The sequence below is a fragment of the Callospermophilus lateralis genome, chromosome 14 (genome assembly GCF_048772815.1).
Source record: "Callospermophilus lateralis isolate mCalLat2 chromosome 14, mCalLat2.hap1, whole genome shotgun sequence".
NCBI classification, from domain to species: domain Eukaryota; kingdom Metazoa; phylum Chordata; class Mammalia; order Rodentia; family Sciuridae; genus Callospermophilus; species Callospermophilus lateralis.
Window position 1 is genome coordinate 21924007 of NC_135318.1, and position 15760 is coordinate 21939766.

The window sequence follows — 15760 nt, forward strand, 5'->3', positions numbered from 1 at the left end:
TTGGGGCAGATCTGTTTGCTATGGGCGGAGATGGGGGGGAAAAAGAAGAAAACAAAAGCAAAAGGGGTTAATGGGATTTTGAACTCAGTTTCCCAAGATGGCTCAAAAAGGTGCTTTAGAAAAGACTGGTGTGCCCCATGTCTTGCAGGTGGCAGGAGAAAGTGTTATTATCACTGCTGCACAGATGAAGAGACAGGCCCTGAGAAGCCAGGACAGAGAGCAGGGTCTTGGAGGTGTCAGGACTCGGCCCCCTGTGTCCTGTCCCAGTGATTAGCTGTAGCTCCCAAGAGTGACCTTGCCTTGACCACAACCTCATCTCTTCCTCTTCCTCCTCTAACACTCCTGTCTGGGTGTTTCTTCCCATTGAGGTTTGTCCAGGAGCATTAACTGGGCCCTGCTTATGCTGTCATTTTTTTGTCACTTCAACCAAAACCAGATGCCGTCTCCTGTGTCAGACATCAAGGGTATCGGGAATGACAGACAGCATTCAGCACCCAGGTGGCCCGATCAGTAGGTGGCCTTAGTTACGTGACAAGGGCCCCACAGACCATTGGCGAAGGGACTTTCTGAAATCCATGAGTGTAATCAGGCTGGCAGAGTCCAGGGCCCTCCATAAAGTTGAATTAGAGGACTGAGTGAATTAACTGTTTGCTCCTCTTCGTGAGCAATGCATCTTTAATTACATTTCATAAAAACGTCTGGATGGATTGATGGAACTTTATTTAAACTTTAGGTAGGCACAGGGAGTAAACGATAGTGCAATATAACATGTTCTGTTAATATAGGTTCAGAACACATTTACTTTATGGCAGTTCAACAGAATCTTTGATGTGGGGCTACTTAAAAATATATTACCTTCCAAAAGATTTCCTTTGGAAGACAGAGTGGGTGCTTGGCAGCTTGTAGGCAGTCAACCAGATGATCAATTGACAAACATGTCAACACTTACAATTCACTGTACTGGCTCCCCTGAGACATGCAAAAACACTGGTTTATTTTAGAAAAAGAATATATTTCTCCAAATCCCTTTCATTCACATTGTAGAATTTATGAGGCAAGTCTTGTCAAACTTAAGCTCTTCACAATGAAAGAAAAGTCTCTTTGGTCTGTTTGCCCTGAATTTTCTATCTACATGGATTATTTTAGGTTCTGGAAAGGTATGTGACATGAGGAAAGAAAATAGATGCTGCTTATAGTAAACAACGGCGCAGACCCAAGCCGCAGAGAGAGGTTATATTTCATCTTGAGGATTGTATTTATACTTGCAAAAAAACTATCACTGTTCTGCCAGAATATTATATTTGCCTCCCTGCCACCCCCATGAATCCTTTTGATGGAATCAGAAAATTGTGTTTTTCTCCTGGGGCAGATCTGTTTGCTAAGTTACTAATGCGTTAGATAAAGGCTGTGCTAAGCACCTCCCTCCTTACAGCTCTGGGGTCCCCGGAGGTATAAAGGAGGAAGGCTGTAACCCCCAGAAAGGAGTTGGCCGAAATAAGGAAACTGGTTTGTGGAGGTTCCTCCTTTATACCCAGTGTTTCTTCTTAGTTTCTAACTCTATGAAGAAAAAGTATAGACTCATGAATCCTTGATGGGTTGGGTGCATTGGCTGGGTTGGGTGCATAAGCAAAGAAAAACTGCCTTCCCTTTTCTCTTGAGTGAAGGAAGTGGATTGGTCTAGCAAAGATAAGGTGGAGAGAGAGAGGCAGGGAAGAGTGGCCCAGCTGAGAGGCTGTGATATTGAGATCATCCCTCACAACCACCAGCACTTTGCTCTCAGAGGCAGAACCATAGACCTGGATTTGTGGAAAGGCCTCGCCTCCAAACTGAGCTGTTGACACAAGACTATTTTGCTGTGGTGGACTTAATTTCTTTAGTACAAATTCTGTTTCACATGGAACTCAAGCTAAGTGAAGTTAGCGTGGTGGCCCAAACCCCACATCTTTGTCCCATCTGCTCCTGGGCCAGCTTAGCACTGCTTTACCTTGAACTTTCTCCCCCAGCCCCAGCTCCTTGGCCTTGGCAACCTTGTCTGTCTGTCCTGGGAGCAGCTGCCTTGGAATGCCCATAGCCTTTGTGCTACTGAGCAACACAATGGTAACACCAACTCATTGTCACTGCTGTCTGGACCTGGTAGTGGCTGGAGCCTCTCATTACATCACACAGAGGGACCTAGGGTAGGAACCTAGCACTGTCCTGGTACATGAAGTTTCTCAGTAAAAGAAGACATCCTCCATGGGGGTAAGGAAATATTATAGGCTGCTCCGTGGTTGACAACAGGAACTGGAAGCTGCTGTCCCCTTGTTTGCTACCTGCAACATGGCAGGGGTGAGTGTTTGCTGCTGCTTACCAGCCTGGGGGGCGGGGGAGGGTGACGGCAGGTCTCAGGGAGCCTTCTGCCACGCACAGGTGTGGAGGGCAGGTAGTTCATTCTAGATCCCTGCAGGGAGTTCTCTTTGATGTTGACCCCTCCCTAATTTGACATGATGCCTGGATCCTGGCTGTCCACTTCTATCTCTCACCAATTTGGTGGGGGACACTCAAGCCAGCCTGGACTTCTACCACACAGCCCTTTAAGGAGGGAGATCTGGAGGTCAGGTGGCTCCCCTCCCCTCCCCTTAGGCTGATCTGGCTCCACTTCATATTCTAGTTCCAGAAATTAGGCTTTTTATTATCCCTGTGGTTATACCCCACACTGTACCCCTGTTCATCTACTGTGTCTGTTCAGTCCCTGCAGCTGGATTTCTGCCTTGTTTCTTAAGACCTCCAGGAATCCTGTTCTAACTCTTTGTGCAGGGCAGGGCACACTTTCTGACCAGTGTTCTCGGAAGCCACCTACCTGTGGGCCAGGTCTCATGGGCCACCCACACTGCCTCCTGCTTGCTCGGTTGGGGCCCAGCTCGCCCAGGACCCGCCTTTGTTTTGACCTCCTTTGATTGCCCAATCATTTGGGGACAGTGACCTGATCCAGAGGAGGCAAATTTCCTTAGCTGGTTTCATTTGCAGGCTCTTACCCCACTCCACCCATTGCCTGCAGCCCAGGCAGTTCCCAGGTGACTACCCACTGGAGATGTGGCTCCACTGGTCCAGCTGTGGTTTGGGCATTGCTCTGAGATAAGCGTAGCCACACTAGCAGATGTGAAAAAATGTGTACAGACAGTTCCAATAGATGGGTGGGTGTGGCCCTTTTGGCACTTTAATCAAGTGTTCTTTAAGTGTCTTTGAAGAGATAAGCTCCATCACCTTGTTCATTAATAAATGGACAAGTCAGGTGAGATCCTGACCCCTGGGGGAGGAAGCTGGAGTCCCTGGCAACCACTGTAACATGTTCTTGAGCCCACGATCTATTTCAACAAGAAAGGATTTGAGGTCTATAATTTTCCCAAACTTTAAAATCAGCTTTGCAGCAGAACTGGAAGATTGCCCCTTAGCTGCACCCGTGGGTGAGAATTCTTGTCTTTTGACAACCCACTGAGCCGGCATTGAATCACCCAATTACTGCAAATTCTTTTCTAAATAGAAAGCACTCCACAGCCTCCGGTGGAAACATTCCAAGATCTACAGCAAATATCTAGCTCATTGGCAGAAGTAGTTTTTGGCATGAAGGACCATTCTTTGCTTTAATTTCAGCTCTAGTGGAAGGTCTACAGATGACCTGGGAATAAGCTTGGCCAAGAAAGTTCAGGGGGAGATAGGCATGAGGTGACCCACACCATCTCGTCAGCTCCAGTGCCCACCGGATGTGGAGACTAGGCTGCCTTGTGTGGGAGGCCTGGTTGTGTCCACTTGGTCCAAGAATCATCCCACCAGCTTGTGTAGGGCCTCACGCATGTTTGATACACATTGAGGCCAAGGACAGCATGGCCCTGGCTGGGAGCTGGAAGCTTTGAATTGATAGCATTGAAGCTGAGCTCTGGCAGGAGGGAGGATGGGTGGGGCTGTGTGTTCTAATGCACCAGCCTTCTCATGTCAGGGGCAATTAGCTTCTAAACAAAGCTGTTAATGGAGACTTCAATACTTTGCCAGCACTCAACCTTACAAGAAACAAAAACCCAAACCAAATCTTTCCCACCAGTTATACAACTACTAGTGCTGTAGGCAGCTGGGGTGATGGAATAAATTAGGGCAACAAAATTCAAGGGAAGAAGCATAGGTTCTAGGGCCATCTATGTCTGTACCAATTCTTGCTTTTTTCCTGGCAAGACACTTGGGGGAACTCCTCCCCACACTTTGGTTTTCTTATCTGTTTAACTGGAGAATGATATTTATTTTTTTCGCTGTTGTGGGCATTAAATGATTTCACGATTGTCATGGGTTATCAGGTAAAACACCTGGCCTGCTAAGCATGTAATAAATCTATTTCCTCCCTAAATTAAGGCCAGCACTTGAAGGGTTAAAAAGTGTCATTGTGGGGTTTAAAGTTTTGGTTAATCTTTGAACCCCAAGGCAAAGCAGGATCTGTGATTGACAATGGCCATTGTATAAAGCATCTTCAAAGCCTTTCCAAGATACCTCATTTGGAGCACATCTGCCCACCATCTGTGGGGCAGTGTGGATGCATGGCTGTCACCTTGTGTCTCTGGGGTGACTGTTGTCAGCGTGACAGTCAGGCCACGTCCTTCTGCTGGGGCTGGGTGTCTGGCTGGGGTTTGTCCTGGATGTGGCTGCTGCGGGCCTCTGGCTGCAGCCCATGGCCCAGCACACAGAGCTCTGGGGGTGATGCACACCTGCTGCCGCCACCCTGCGGTTCTGGGGCACAGGGGCTGATCCAAGTCGCTGCATTCAGCTTGGGGCTGTCCTCACTGCTGCTGCTGAGAGAAGGACAAGAGCAGATCAGACAGTCCTCCGCTGTTCCTTCTGGCTCCCTCCCCCGCACTACTCTGTCCCTTCCCATTCTCATACCAGTGGGCCTACCCTTGATGCCAGGCCTCTACCTCTCGGTTGGGCTTGTGGGCCTGCCTGCCTGCCTGGTCTGGAATTGGGGAAGCAGCTCCCAGGGCCTCAGCTGACAGGTTGAGTCCTGTTTCTTCCCCTGATGCCCAGGATCCTGCTGCTAGAAACACAGCAACTCCCTCAGGGGCTCTGGAGCTGTGCCTTTGTTTTGTTTTTGAGTCTTGAGCACCCCTTGTTAATAAGGGCCTGGCCTCAGCTAGTGGAATTAAAACAACAACAATAACAGCAAAGAAAAAGCCTGCTTTGCACAGCTGCCACCCTTTTCCTGAATGGAATAAAATGGAAACTCCTTGGCCCGCCTTGCCCAAAATTTGGCTAGAGCAGAGCTTCCCAGCTGCTGAGTGACATGGCCAAGGGGGCCTATGCATGGGAAAGGGACCCCACATGGTCTCCAGTCTGACTGTGCATACTTCTGGAGAGCAGAATGGAGGATGTCACAAAGCATAGAGCAAGCCTAGGTCGAAGGGACCAGCTCCAAAAGTCATACTGGCTATCTATCTGAGGTAGGCTGGCCCAAGGAGTCCTGGTGGAGATTGGAGTGTGGCTGCCTAGGTTCAAGTCCTGGCTTTTCCACTTACTGACCATGTATCCTGCAGCTGGTTAATGAATCCCTCTGAGAGAAATTGTAATATTATCTGATTCAGGCGCTCATGGGTATCAATGTTGGATGTAAAACTCTCAGCACAGAAATGGCACATACCTGTGTAATAAATGGGTAGCTGTCTATGGTGCTACTTTGTAAAATTAATAGGAAGTCACATCTGGAAAGAACTCCAGGGACCACCTTATCATGCTACTCGTGGGCACCTGAGGCTCAGAGAGGTGGGGCCTAGGTCAGAGCTCTCAACCAGTTACTTCCAGACCTGGACAAGACTTCTGGTCCCCACATACAGACCCGAGGGCCCTTCTCTCTGCCACGGATAGCATGTTCTTGATTTTTCTGTGAACTTTATAAGGAAGTGTTCTCAGCTCTGCATCTGACACCAAACCAGTGGAGGACAAGTTTGCAACTGGATCTGAACAAGATCAAGAGAGAAGGAGTAGGAAGGGTGTGGACGCGATGGACCTGCATCCTTGGTTTCAGGCAGTGAGAAACCCACTGTGTGCCTTAAAGCAGTCTGCGTCTGGCTCCATCACAGTCTTTCCAGGTGTTCAAGGCCCAGTGTGATTTTGCCACCTTACTTACTTCTTTTCTCTGGGGCTGCTTCAAGAATGGGAAGGCATAAGCAGGGTGCACTTCATCCCTGATGAGCCTTTGCTGCCCCCCACCCCTTACCCCTGTCCCCGGGGGTCTGGCAGGAAGAGGAAACACATGCACAGAGGAAAGTCCAGGCCATACCACTCTGGAGGCTGACATGGAGCCTGACAAACAATTTGGTCTAGAACTCTTTTTTAGCCCCATCCAGGTTCCATGTCTATGAAATTCAGTTCAGGAAACTGATTTCCCTGCTTGTTACCCAGTGGCTGGGATTCTACCTCTTCTTGGCACCACTAGGAAGGCAGGTTGCCCAACTGCTGCCCCGCTAACCATGGGGCCACCTGAGACAGGAGACTGGGAGGGGGCTGCAGAGAGCTCCTGTCTCATCAGTTCAGGCCAGAAAAAGATGAAAAGTATTGCATTTAGGGGAGAAAGTCTGGACCTTTCTTGAGGTGCACACAGTACCCCATCATTCTGAGACCTAGAGACTGGTATCTTACTAGGAGATTCAGCTCAGGCCTAACAATTAAAGCTCAGCCATTGAAACCTCTGAGAACTGTTCCTATTCCCTGGGGCCCAAAGGTCAAGAGGATATAGCATGCGGTGACAGGAAGAGAATCAAATCCAAGTACAGGCCAGTTGATCCTGTAAGCCTGCCCAGACAGCCAGACGCAGTGGGCGTGACAGGTCCCTGCAAGCCTCTGCTTGAGAAAGAGCCTGCTCTGAGCAGTCTCTGGCTCTTGGCATCCGCTTGTTGCTCAATCTTGGGGAAACCATGCCTTGGTCCCTGCTCTTGTTTTCTCACATGCAGAATGGCAGAAAATAAGCTTGTCTTCAACAGAGAGGCAAAGGCTGGCCTGTTTCTGCTAACAGACACCAAATTCATACCTCGGGACAGGATGTGATAGGGGAATGAGCGTATTTTCATATGCATAATTTGGGATGGCTTAGAGGTGTGGTCATACCAAGTGACCCTCCATGTGACCTTGAACAGGTTACTTCTTCAGGCTACACACACACCAAGTATTGAGATTCAAGACATAAAACAACTTTTAGGCCACCCTGTTCTGGGGAGAAACCTGAGAGAAAGGCATTATTTTCTTCTTGAACAATTTTATGTTCTTCAACAATTTTATAGCTCCTGCTGTTTTAAAATGTTAGTGTTTTTAATTAATGCCATTTTATTGTCCCTGTTCTCTCAAGCTCTTCCCCTGAAGGGCACAGTTTTAAAAATCTAATAACTGAATAAGGAGCTAGTGTGAGGAATAATGCATTAACATTTATAGAGGTTCTTAGATGAAAGCCACTCTGCTGTAGGAAGCTCATTTTAGATTTAAGAAAAGAGCAATGTTACATTAAGATTCTTGCAAAAATAATCAATATTTCATTTCTTTCAAGTGGCTGGGGGAGTTTATATAACTGTTATAATGTGCAACTTTCATGAGATAATATCTTTATTTAAAATTGACTGCCGAATACTTTGAAAAAATTACCATTATGCTGGACAGACTGTGAAGCTGGAAACATGCGTCACTCAGGCAGAAATTAACTGCTGATTTACACAATTGTGGGCAATGCAGCGATAGCAAGGACTGGTGTTGGTTGAACTTTATCTGATCTGATATTAAGATACACTGAGGGAGTTCCTTTTTAACAGTCCTCAGACTGACATTTTCCCCACATATTCTGTGATTTTTTTTTATGCAAAGGCTATACTGATTCATGTCCCCTTGCAGCTGTGTGCCCAGGCCTGTCTGCAGGCTGGGCCAGTGACATGCAACTCACTTCTCCATGCTGAGAAAGGTACACTGAAAACTCAGTCTGTCAAAGACAGGAACAGCAGCCCTTCACCTGGATTCTGGTGCCTATGTAGGATTTTGTTCTTAATCTACAAGGCTCTGAAGTTGGTGGAGAAGTGGAGTCAGGTGATCAAGGGCCTGGGAAACCAGAAATTTATATTCCATACCTCTAGGACAGGCCATTCTGGAGCTGTGCACTGGGGATCCCTGGGGACCCACCACACACTTTCAAGGGAACTTGTGGGTTAAACCTATTTTTATCTTCATACAAAGATGCTATCTTCCCTTTTCACCCATTCTCTTGGGTGTGTGGTGCTGTCACACATGATGTCACACATGTCACACACGATTATATGAGATATCACCACAGATTGGCTACAGAAGCAGACCTGAGTATTTGGTTGACTTCCTGTTGAGCCAGACACCAAAAGGATTTGCAAAAATGAAAGATAGTGCTGCTGTTCTTCTCATTAAATTTTTTTTTTTGTGGTTGTACAAAAAAATGTTTCATGGGAATGTATCATCTCTGTTAACAGAGAATGTGTTTATTCTTTTTAAAAATAATATTTTATCAATTTCTCAGTTTTAACTTTTAATATAGTAAAAATGGATAGACATAACCCACATATATGAAGGCTCTTTGGGGTTCTCAATATTTTTTTCAGAGTTTAAAGGGGTCCTGGGACCAGATAGTTATAGAACCTCCCAGAATCCAACTGCTGGGTCCAGACAAGGTTGCAGGGAGTGGGCCATGATGGCAAGTCATTTCATCTGTGAAAAACAGTTTCCCCACCTGTAAAATAAGGGCTGTGAGGTGCAGGGCTAACTTAGTTGTTTTAAGATTTTCTCTTCTTTATTTTTAAAAAAATTTTAATACAGCAGAGGCTCTTTTCAATTAAAATCTTTCTCAGGAGTCAAAATATGTAATGTAATAGATAAAAGCACAGTCCTCAGTCTGTTGTGGTCATTTCCACTCTTTGGGAGTATTCCTCTTAAACATATTGAGTCTTGTGCCATAAGAAATTCCTTTGTTCTTTTATAGAAAATTAATTTTGTGTTCACAATTAAGTTCAGAACCAGTACAAATGAATGGTTAGCTAGAAGCCAAGGTCAGGTAAGAATCTGAATACAGCTACATTTTTCAAAAATGAAACATCTATCAGAAGTAAGTTTGTTGTACTAAAGCCTAGTATTTAATAAAATGGACATTACCTTAAGTACATGTATGAAGACATGAATGGACTGAAAATACTTTTTGTACAATCAGTGACTTGAAATATTGTGCTCTATATGGGTAATATGAAATGAATTGCATTCTGCCATCATGTATAACAAATTAGAATAAATAAATAATAAAAAACAAAATGGACAATGTATAAAGTCTAAAAAAAAAAAAGAAAAAGGAAAAAAGCACAGTCACTCATGGTGGCGAGGAGACTGAACTCGGACCCCCACCCCTCTTTTTCCCATCTGACTCTTGGAGCTAAGTTTGAAAACTATTGACCCAGGCAGTCCCTTGGGCCCACTGCCTCTGCTTTTTCTCCAGGGAAGGGCAGTGATTGAGCTCACTCCTTACCTGCTCTGGTCAAGCTGGGGTTCCCAAGAGGAGCCAGTGGAGCTGGAGCCAGGCAGCTGAATCCGGACACCAGGGTGGCAGGCAGGAGCTGTCCTTTTGACGAAAGGCAGAGGGTTGAGGGCACAGAGAGCCATTCTCCTCTGTGAATCTGCCTTCAGTCGAGGCTCCAAGCTGCTTCTCCAGCATCCTGCTGGGGTCCCAAGAGCGCCCCCGGGTTCTGGTGGCAGTGATGTGGAGGTCTGCAGGTGGGCTGTCAAGGGTGGTGATTTAGCTTCAAACAGAGAGGAGGTGGCAGGGCAGAATATGGAACATGTGTTCCGGGATGCTTTGGCTGTAGGGGCTTGACTGCCTTCCGAGTCTCTGGTCTCTTTGCATCCCTGAGAGGGGGACCCTGGGGGGGATGGGGAGGGCACAGAGGAAGGGGGGCTTGATTCCGTGTGCTGGGCAGGACTGGAGACCTTGGGCTGTGCAGGCGGGCTCCCCAGGGGTGGGCTGGGCAGCTTGTGCTGGGGTGGCGGGGAAGTTCGCTTCTTTGTGTTTGGTGGACTTAGGATCCCAAGGCTTGCTGTTGGGCTGGGAGCTCCCGGGCTAAGTGGTGGACTGGAGGAGCTGAGCACAGTGCTTGGCTGAGCAGGTCCAGGAGATGATGGTAGACCCCGCTGCTTCCTGTCTCCTTGGGGTGCCCAGTGTGCCCTGGTGGGAGAGCTCTTCCTGACTACTGGGGGGCTTCTCTCTCGGCTCTGCCTGGAGGCCTCAGGAGAGTGCGGACCACGTGTGAGTCTGGCCAGGCTCGGTTCTGAAGTCCTGCTTTGCCCAGATGTGGGGCTGGTGTGGTGCCAGGGAATTGCCTTCCGGTGGTGCTTGGGGAAGCTTGTGGCCTTCTCTGCCTGGGCTTGACTGTGAGCCCCGCCCTCCGCCTCTGGGTTGGGGCTGGCTGCAGAAGGGAGGTTCGGATCCTGGACAGGCTTCCTGGGATTGCTGCCACTCTTGCTGCTTCCTGGCCCTGCGCTGCACAGCCTGGTGGGGCTGGCAGTGCTCTTGCTGGGCAGCAAGTCAATGGGGCTCATGGAAGCTTTCAGCTTTGGGGAAGCCCACGTTCTTCTGGTAGGGCCAGCCCGTCCCAGCCCTGGTACTGGGGACCCTTCAGGGGAGCTGCCTGTTGACTTTCTGCTTTCTGGATTCTCCAGAGAAGTGAATGATTTATCCATCAGGACTTCCAGAGGTGGTGGAGGGAGGTGCTCTGGGTCCCCCTCTATTTCACGGTAGATATCCTCATTCTTGAATGCTTCTGCTGTAGGCAGAGGGGGAAATATTGGTGCCATGGGTCTCCAGCCTGTGTCCACCTTGAGACATTCTCTGCTTCCTGTTGGAGAAATTTGGGGCTTAGTATACATAGGAGCAAGGCCCCTATAAATGGGAAGTCTGGGAGGCATGATGGGGACTCCCCACTTCCTGAGGCAGGGGCTTGACCCTGAGTTCTTGGAGTCCCCCAGTGTCTTCACACTCTCAGTGGGACTGAAAGTTTCAATGAGTTTCTTGACTGATGTTCTGGTGGGAGAGCCCCTGACGAAGCAGTCCTTGGCCCTAGGAGTCTCGTCCTTCTCACCAGGTGGAATGGCATTTGGCAGCAGCTCGGCTCTCTTCTGCCAGGGCTGTTCGCCCTCAGAGTGGGGACTGCATTTCTGCAAAATGCTCTTGTCCTGACTAGGCAAGATGCTGAAATTCTTGGTAAGGGATGCCTTGAGCTTGCTGATGGTGTTGCTGGCGTTCACCCTGCAGTTGCTCTTGGGCCATATCGCTGCTCCTCTGGACCGCACAATCTGCTCCTTTCTCTGTCCCTGCCTTTTGGGCCCCTGGGCATAAAATGCCTCCAGCCTCTGACTGAGGTCTTTTTGGACCCTTCGAAGGTCCTGGAGGGTGGGGTCCTCCACATGGCTCTTAAGGCACGTCTCAGACTGGGACCTCTGCTGCCTCTCGGGGGCCCTCCTGCTGCCACTGACCGTGCTAGGTCTCCGTGGGATCACAGTCCTCCCCTCCTCCTCCTCAGACCAGTCCTGGTGCGCCAAAGGTGCAGGGACAAACTTGATCCTTTCACTGATGGCTTCCTTCATCTTCAGAATCATTTCCTGGGCCTGGGGGCTCCTAAGCTTCCTGGAGTGTGACTGAAACAGGCTTTCCCAGTCTGCAGGTGAAGATCGTGGCCTTGAAGGGGACACGTTTTCCTGCCCTGCACATGGACTCATGTTGCTAACTTCATCTTCCTCCTCGTCTGGGCTGCTGTTCTCACTTTCACTAAGGGGTGGAACCTCCCCAGACCTGGAGCTTTTAGGAAGCCGTACTTCCACAGGGATCCCAGTCCCCAGGGAGTCACACCAAGCACTCTTGCTTGCCTCTGAAGGCCTGGAGGTCAGAGTTTCTGGGCCAGTTCTGTGGGGGCCTGGGCTCCTTACTTTGCCCTGTGAGGTTGGATGCACTTTTGCAATGGGAGGCCGTGGACAGTCCTGGGGTCGGTCCGAACCCATCCAGAATGCACTTTGCTGCCAGGCACGTCCTGATAGCCGGGCCTCCATCTGGGGTGAGATCCCTGGCTTCAACTCTACAGCCTCCGGGACAAAGTCCCAGCCGGCCTGCTTACCCAGCTTGTCCATAGATTTCACGGACTCATTGTCGGCACCAATGCCACTGTCCTCGGAGCACAAGGGTAGATCCTGCAGCCCAGGGTCTCCATGGCCACTTGCCAGGCTCTCCAGTTGCCCCAGAGCCCTTAGGAGGCGTTCATCCACACTCCTCTTTGTGCTCAGCTGATTTTCCAAGTGGCTTGCCGCGGAGTGGAAATAGCAGCTGGAACTCTCCAGGAAGCTCCCGGTGAGGGCAGCCACCATGCCGTGGAGCACCTGTAGCTTGCTGACCGTGTACTGCAGCAGCTGTTGCAAGAGATCTGGCTGCTCCTGGGGCTCTCCTTTCTTCAATGGCCATGCCAGATCCTCCCTAACTTCCTGGAGGAGCACTTCTCCATCCTTGGAGATCTCCCCAAGGAGCTGGCCCACCTCCTCAAAGCACAGCAGCAGGAAGCTGAGCATGGGCTGCAGCAGCCCCTGGGTCTGGCTGGCCTGCTGGACCAGGTGCAGGATTGCTTCATATTTGGAGAGGCTGGCATGCAGGTAGGTGTAAGCATGCTGGTGGGCCTTGACCAGGGGTTCAGGAAAGTCCACTTTGCCTTCTGATTCAGGAGTAGGGAGGATAGTCTGGCTGCAATGGCCCTGTTTGCTTGAGCAATAGCATGTCGGCTTCCTTTCCCACCTGGAGGTCTCCTGTGTAGTACTTTCCATACTCTCTTCCCTGGGAAAGGCTGCCCCTTGTGTCCCATGGGTACCTTTTGTCTGGAACGGAGTGTGGCTTTGTGGTTTGTTCAGCCAGGTTGGAGAGGTTCTGGTTTCTGAGATCAGTCCTTCCATATCTCCCATGGGCTGACCAAGACCTTCAGCTGCGGTTTGGGACTTCCTGGAACTCAGCTGCTCCTCTGCTGGCCTCTGTCCCTGGGGCAGGCCTGCCCAAGGGTCATAGCAGGTAGAACACTGAACCAGCAAAGGGATGGAACCTCTTCCACTGCGCCCGTGACATCCTGGCAAAATAACTGTGGGCTTTTTCAAAAACTGAACACCACTTTTTGTCAGGTTGTTCACAATGTCGCTGTGTGAAGGTGTACATCCCATGACTGCAGCTGGCCTTGCACCCACAGCCTTCCAAATTTTCAGAGAATCATCTTGAAGATAAGAACAAAACTAGTCCTTCCAGGCAATTCCAGACCAGATTCCTTTGAAGTTCATGGCAGGAGGTCTTGAACTTGGAGGCAGCTTTCTTTACTTCCTTGGTTGCACCGAAAAGAGGGAGTGGTGCTTGTCGTCCTGTTATCCTTCTAAGATTTGAACCTTCTGCTGTTTAGTGAGCAGCGGGACAATTCTAAAGGACCTCGGTCTCCCGGATTATGGGCCTGTGTTTTGCTCGTGTCCTGACAGATGTAAATGCAAGTGGAGCTTTAAGCCTATTAGGTTAATCATGCCCTAGCCAGTCAGCACTCACTGTGTGTTCTAATATAGAACTTCTCAGCAACTTACTATCTTGGGAAGCGGATTATTTTTGCACGTGCTTATGCTTTTAATTCCGTTCAGACGCCTGCCATATGAAACCTAGAGAAATAAGCTTTAATTGCAAAAGGATCTGGAAGAGACACATTTGTGGAAGGAAAGTGAGGGCTCGCCAATTATAGATGCTGGAAGAGAAGTGACCTTCACGGTTTAATAAGGGCAAACCAGCAGAGTGTGCTCCAACCTGCTGCAATCAAGAAGATCCCAGAACAGACAGGGACCCCAAAGCTGTACTTTGTTGTCTGTGTGGCTTATAAATCCCCACGACTCTAGTGACAGACAATGTTCTTAAATAATAAGACAGTGAATAAAGAAGACAGAGTTGCTCTCCTGTATGTTAGAAAATTAGTCAGATAGCAGGAGAGCTATCCTTCCTGCTTTGGAGGGGGAAAGCAGGAAAACTCACCACCAGATGAAGCTCAAAGCCAGTCACTATGGACCGCAGTGGCTCAGGAGGCAATGCCTCTGCTGAGATGAGCCTTTTTATTAAAACTTTCTCATAGGAAAACAAGCTAAACCTGGGCACCAGAGAGTTATTTAGTCACTAGGAGTAGAACTCAAAGGGAAAAGGTTTTTCTTCTCAATGACATCTTGCCTTTGGACAACAGTGGCAACTGCCCATTTAAAAGTGTCTTTTAGTAAGACTAAAAAAACAAACAAACAAACAAAAAAAATAAATCATATGGTTAAAATTAAAAAAATAAAAATAAAAATAAATAAAAGTGCCTTTTAAATCTTATTTGCTTTGGCAAAATCTAGAGCATGGACTTGGCAAAGGGAGAGATAAGTTGAGATCTTGACTCTGCTTTTGAATTGAGGGAACTTCTGAAAGCTATTTAACTTTGCTGAGGCAGAGATCATCTTTAAGATAAGGACGATGGCATCTACTTCACTGAGCTCTTGTGGGTATTAAGTCAATCAGTGTTTGGTAAATGCTTGGTCCAGTGTCTGGCACATGTTAGGTACAAAAAAAAAAAAAAAAAAAAAAAAAGACAAAGAAAAAGATGAGAAAAAAAGGTGTTCCTTATTCCTTTCCCCCTGGAAGCTAGGCCATTTATAATAATAAGTCATAAGAAAATTAATTGTTTGTCAAGAACCAAACTCAGGTCCTTTCCTGAATTGTCTGGAAACAATTGCTGCTGGGCTTGGAGCCCTCTAAATCTGTTTGGTTGGCTATTCTATGCTGTACAGGGGGCCCTGGCCTTCGTGCATGGCTTCATCAGGATTTTTCCAAGGCCTCGTTTAGTAGTTTCTCTGTTCTTAAGCACAATGATTGCTAGTACCTGCCGGAGGCTTTTATTAACCATTTCCCATTTTTGAACATCTAGGTCATTGCTAATTTTGAGTTTTCCTAGTAGCAAAAATATGGCATTGAGCATCTCTGAGCATCTCCAAGCATCTCCTGGAGTTGCACAGATCGGAGTTGTTATTCTGGTTTTACAGTCATTTTCACTTACTGAGCCCTGCACAACCAGTAATAGTAATCCTGTGTGTGTCAGGATGTTCTAGAAACAGAAAGGACTTAAAGCCACTTCCCGTGCTTCAAGGAAGCTGGAGACTGGCTACTGGGGCTGCATGTGGAGCCCCGGTGATGCTGATCAAGGGTGATGCCCCAGAGTGCATCATTGATAAAATTCTTGGATCTGTTTATTTGAAGCAGAACTCAGGGGAAACACAAGCTGTGTCAGTGCCTGGGGCGAGCCGTGTCAGGCATCAAGATATTGTTTCATTTGTTACAGCCCGGCTGGCTGGTGGACAGAGATGTTATGTTCTGAGACTCTTCTTTCTCCTTAGGGTCTTGCATTGAACACAGTGAAAAGCTCATCTGAAGTATGCTTAATGTAAATTCTTCTCCTCTTGGGCTTTGGGCCCTGGCCTGAATTATCTTTGTGAAAATTTTTGATCTAAGTGACTAAAATGATTTCTAAACCAATGATCAAAATCAAAGTATTTTCCTGGAGGATCATCTGTCAGATAGCTTTGTTCATGTTAGACTGCTTTCCTTGACTATTACAAATAATTTAGGAAGCTGTTTATACATTGCCATTCATTTTTCATTAAGACCAACTTTTGTTTTTTTCTCTTTAAA

At 48.0% G+C, this 15760-nt stretch overlaps 1 protein-coding gene across 2 annotated transcripts; it reads right to left on the reverse strand.

The window, feature by feature from the left end:
- Nucleotides 1-4029: 4029 nt before the first annotated feature.
- Pcare (photoreceptor cilium actin regulator) lies at nt 4030-13428 on the reverse strand. 2 transcript variants are annotated; one of them, XM_076833504.2, is made up of 3 exons: nt 11299-13428; nt 9597-9765; nt 4030-4875 (listed from the first exon to the last, which is right to left on the reverse strand). In XM_076833504.2, the coding sequence occupies exons 1-3, from the start codon at nt 13237-13239 to the stop codon at nt 4607-4609; spliced, it is 2379 nt and encodes a 792-aa protein (XP_076689619.2). In that variant the 5' UTR covers nt 13240-13428; the 3' UTR covers nt 4030-4606. The 2 variants fall into 2 exon arrangements, with proteins under 2 accessions (XP_076689619.2, XP_076689617.2); XM_076833502.2 differs by having other exon boundaries at nt 4030-4808; nt 9527-13428.
- Between the last annotated feature and the right edge of the window lie 2332 nt (nt 13429-15760).

Bases quoted from the DNA above. Each gene is read 5' to 3' on its own strand.
- Pcare (XM_076833502.2), bottom strand. From the start codon at position 13,239: ATGGGATGTACACCTTCACACAGCGACATTGTGAACAACCTGACAAAA. The intron at 4,809-9,526 runs GTAAGGAGTGAG...TTCTCTCAGCAG, and splicing joins CCCCAGCTTGACCAGAGCAG to CAGCAGTGAGGACAGCCCCA.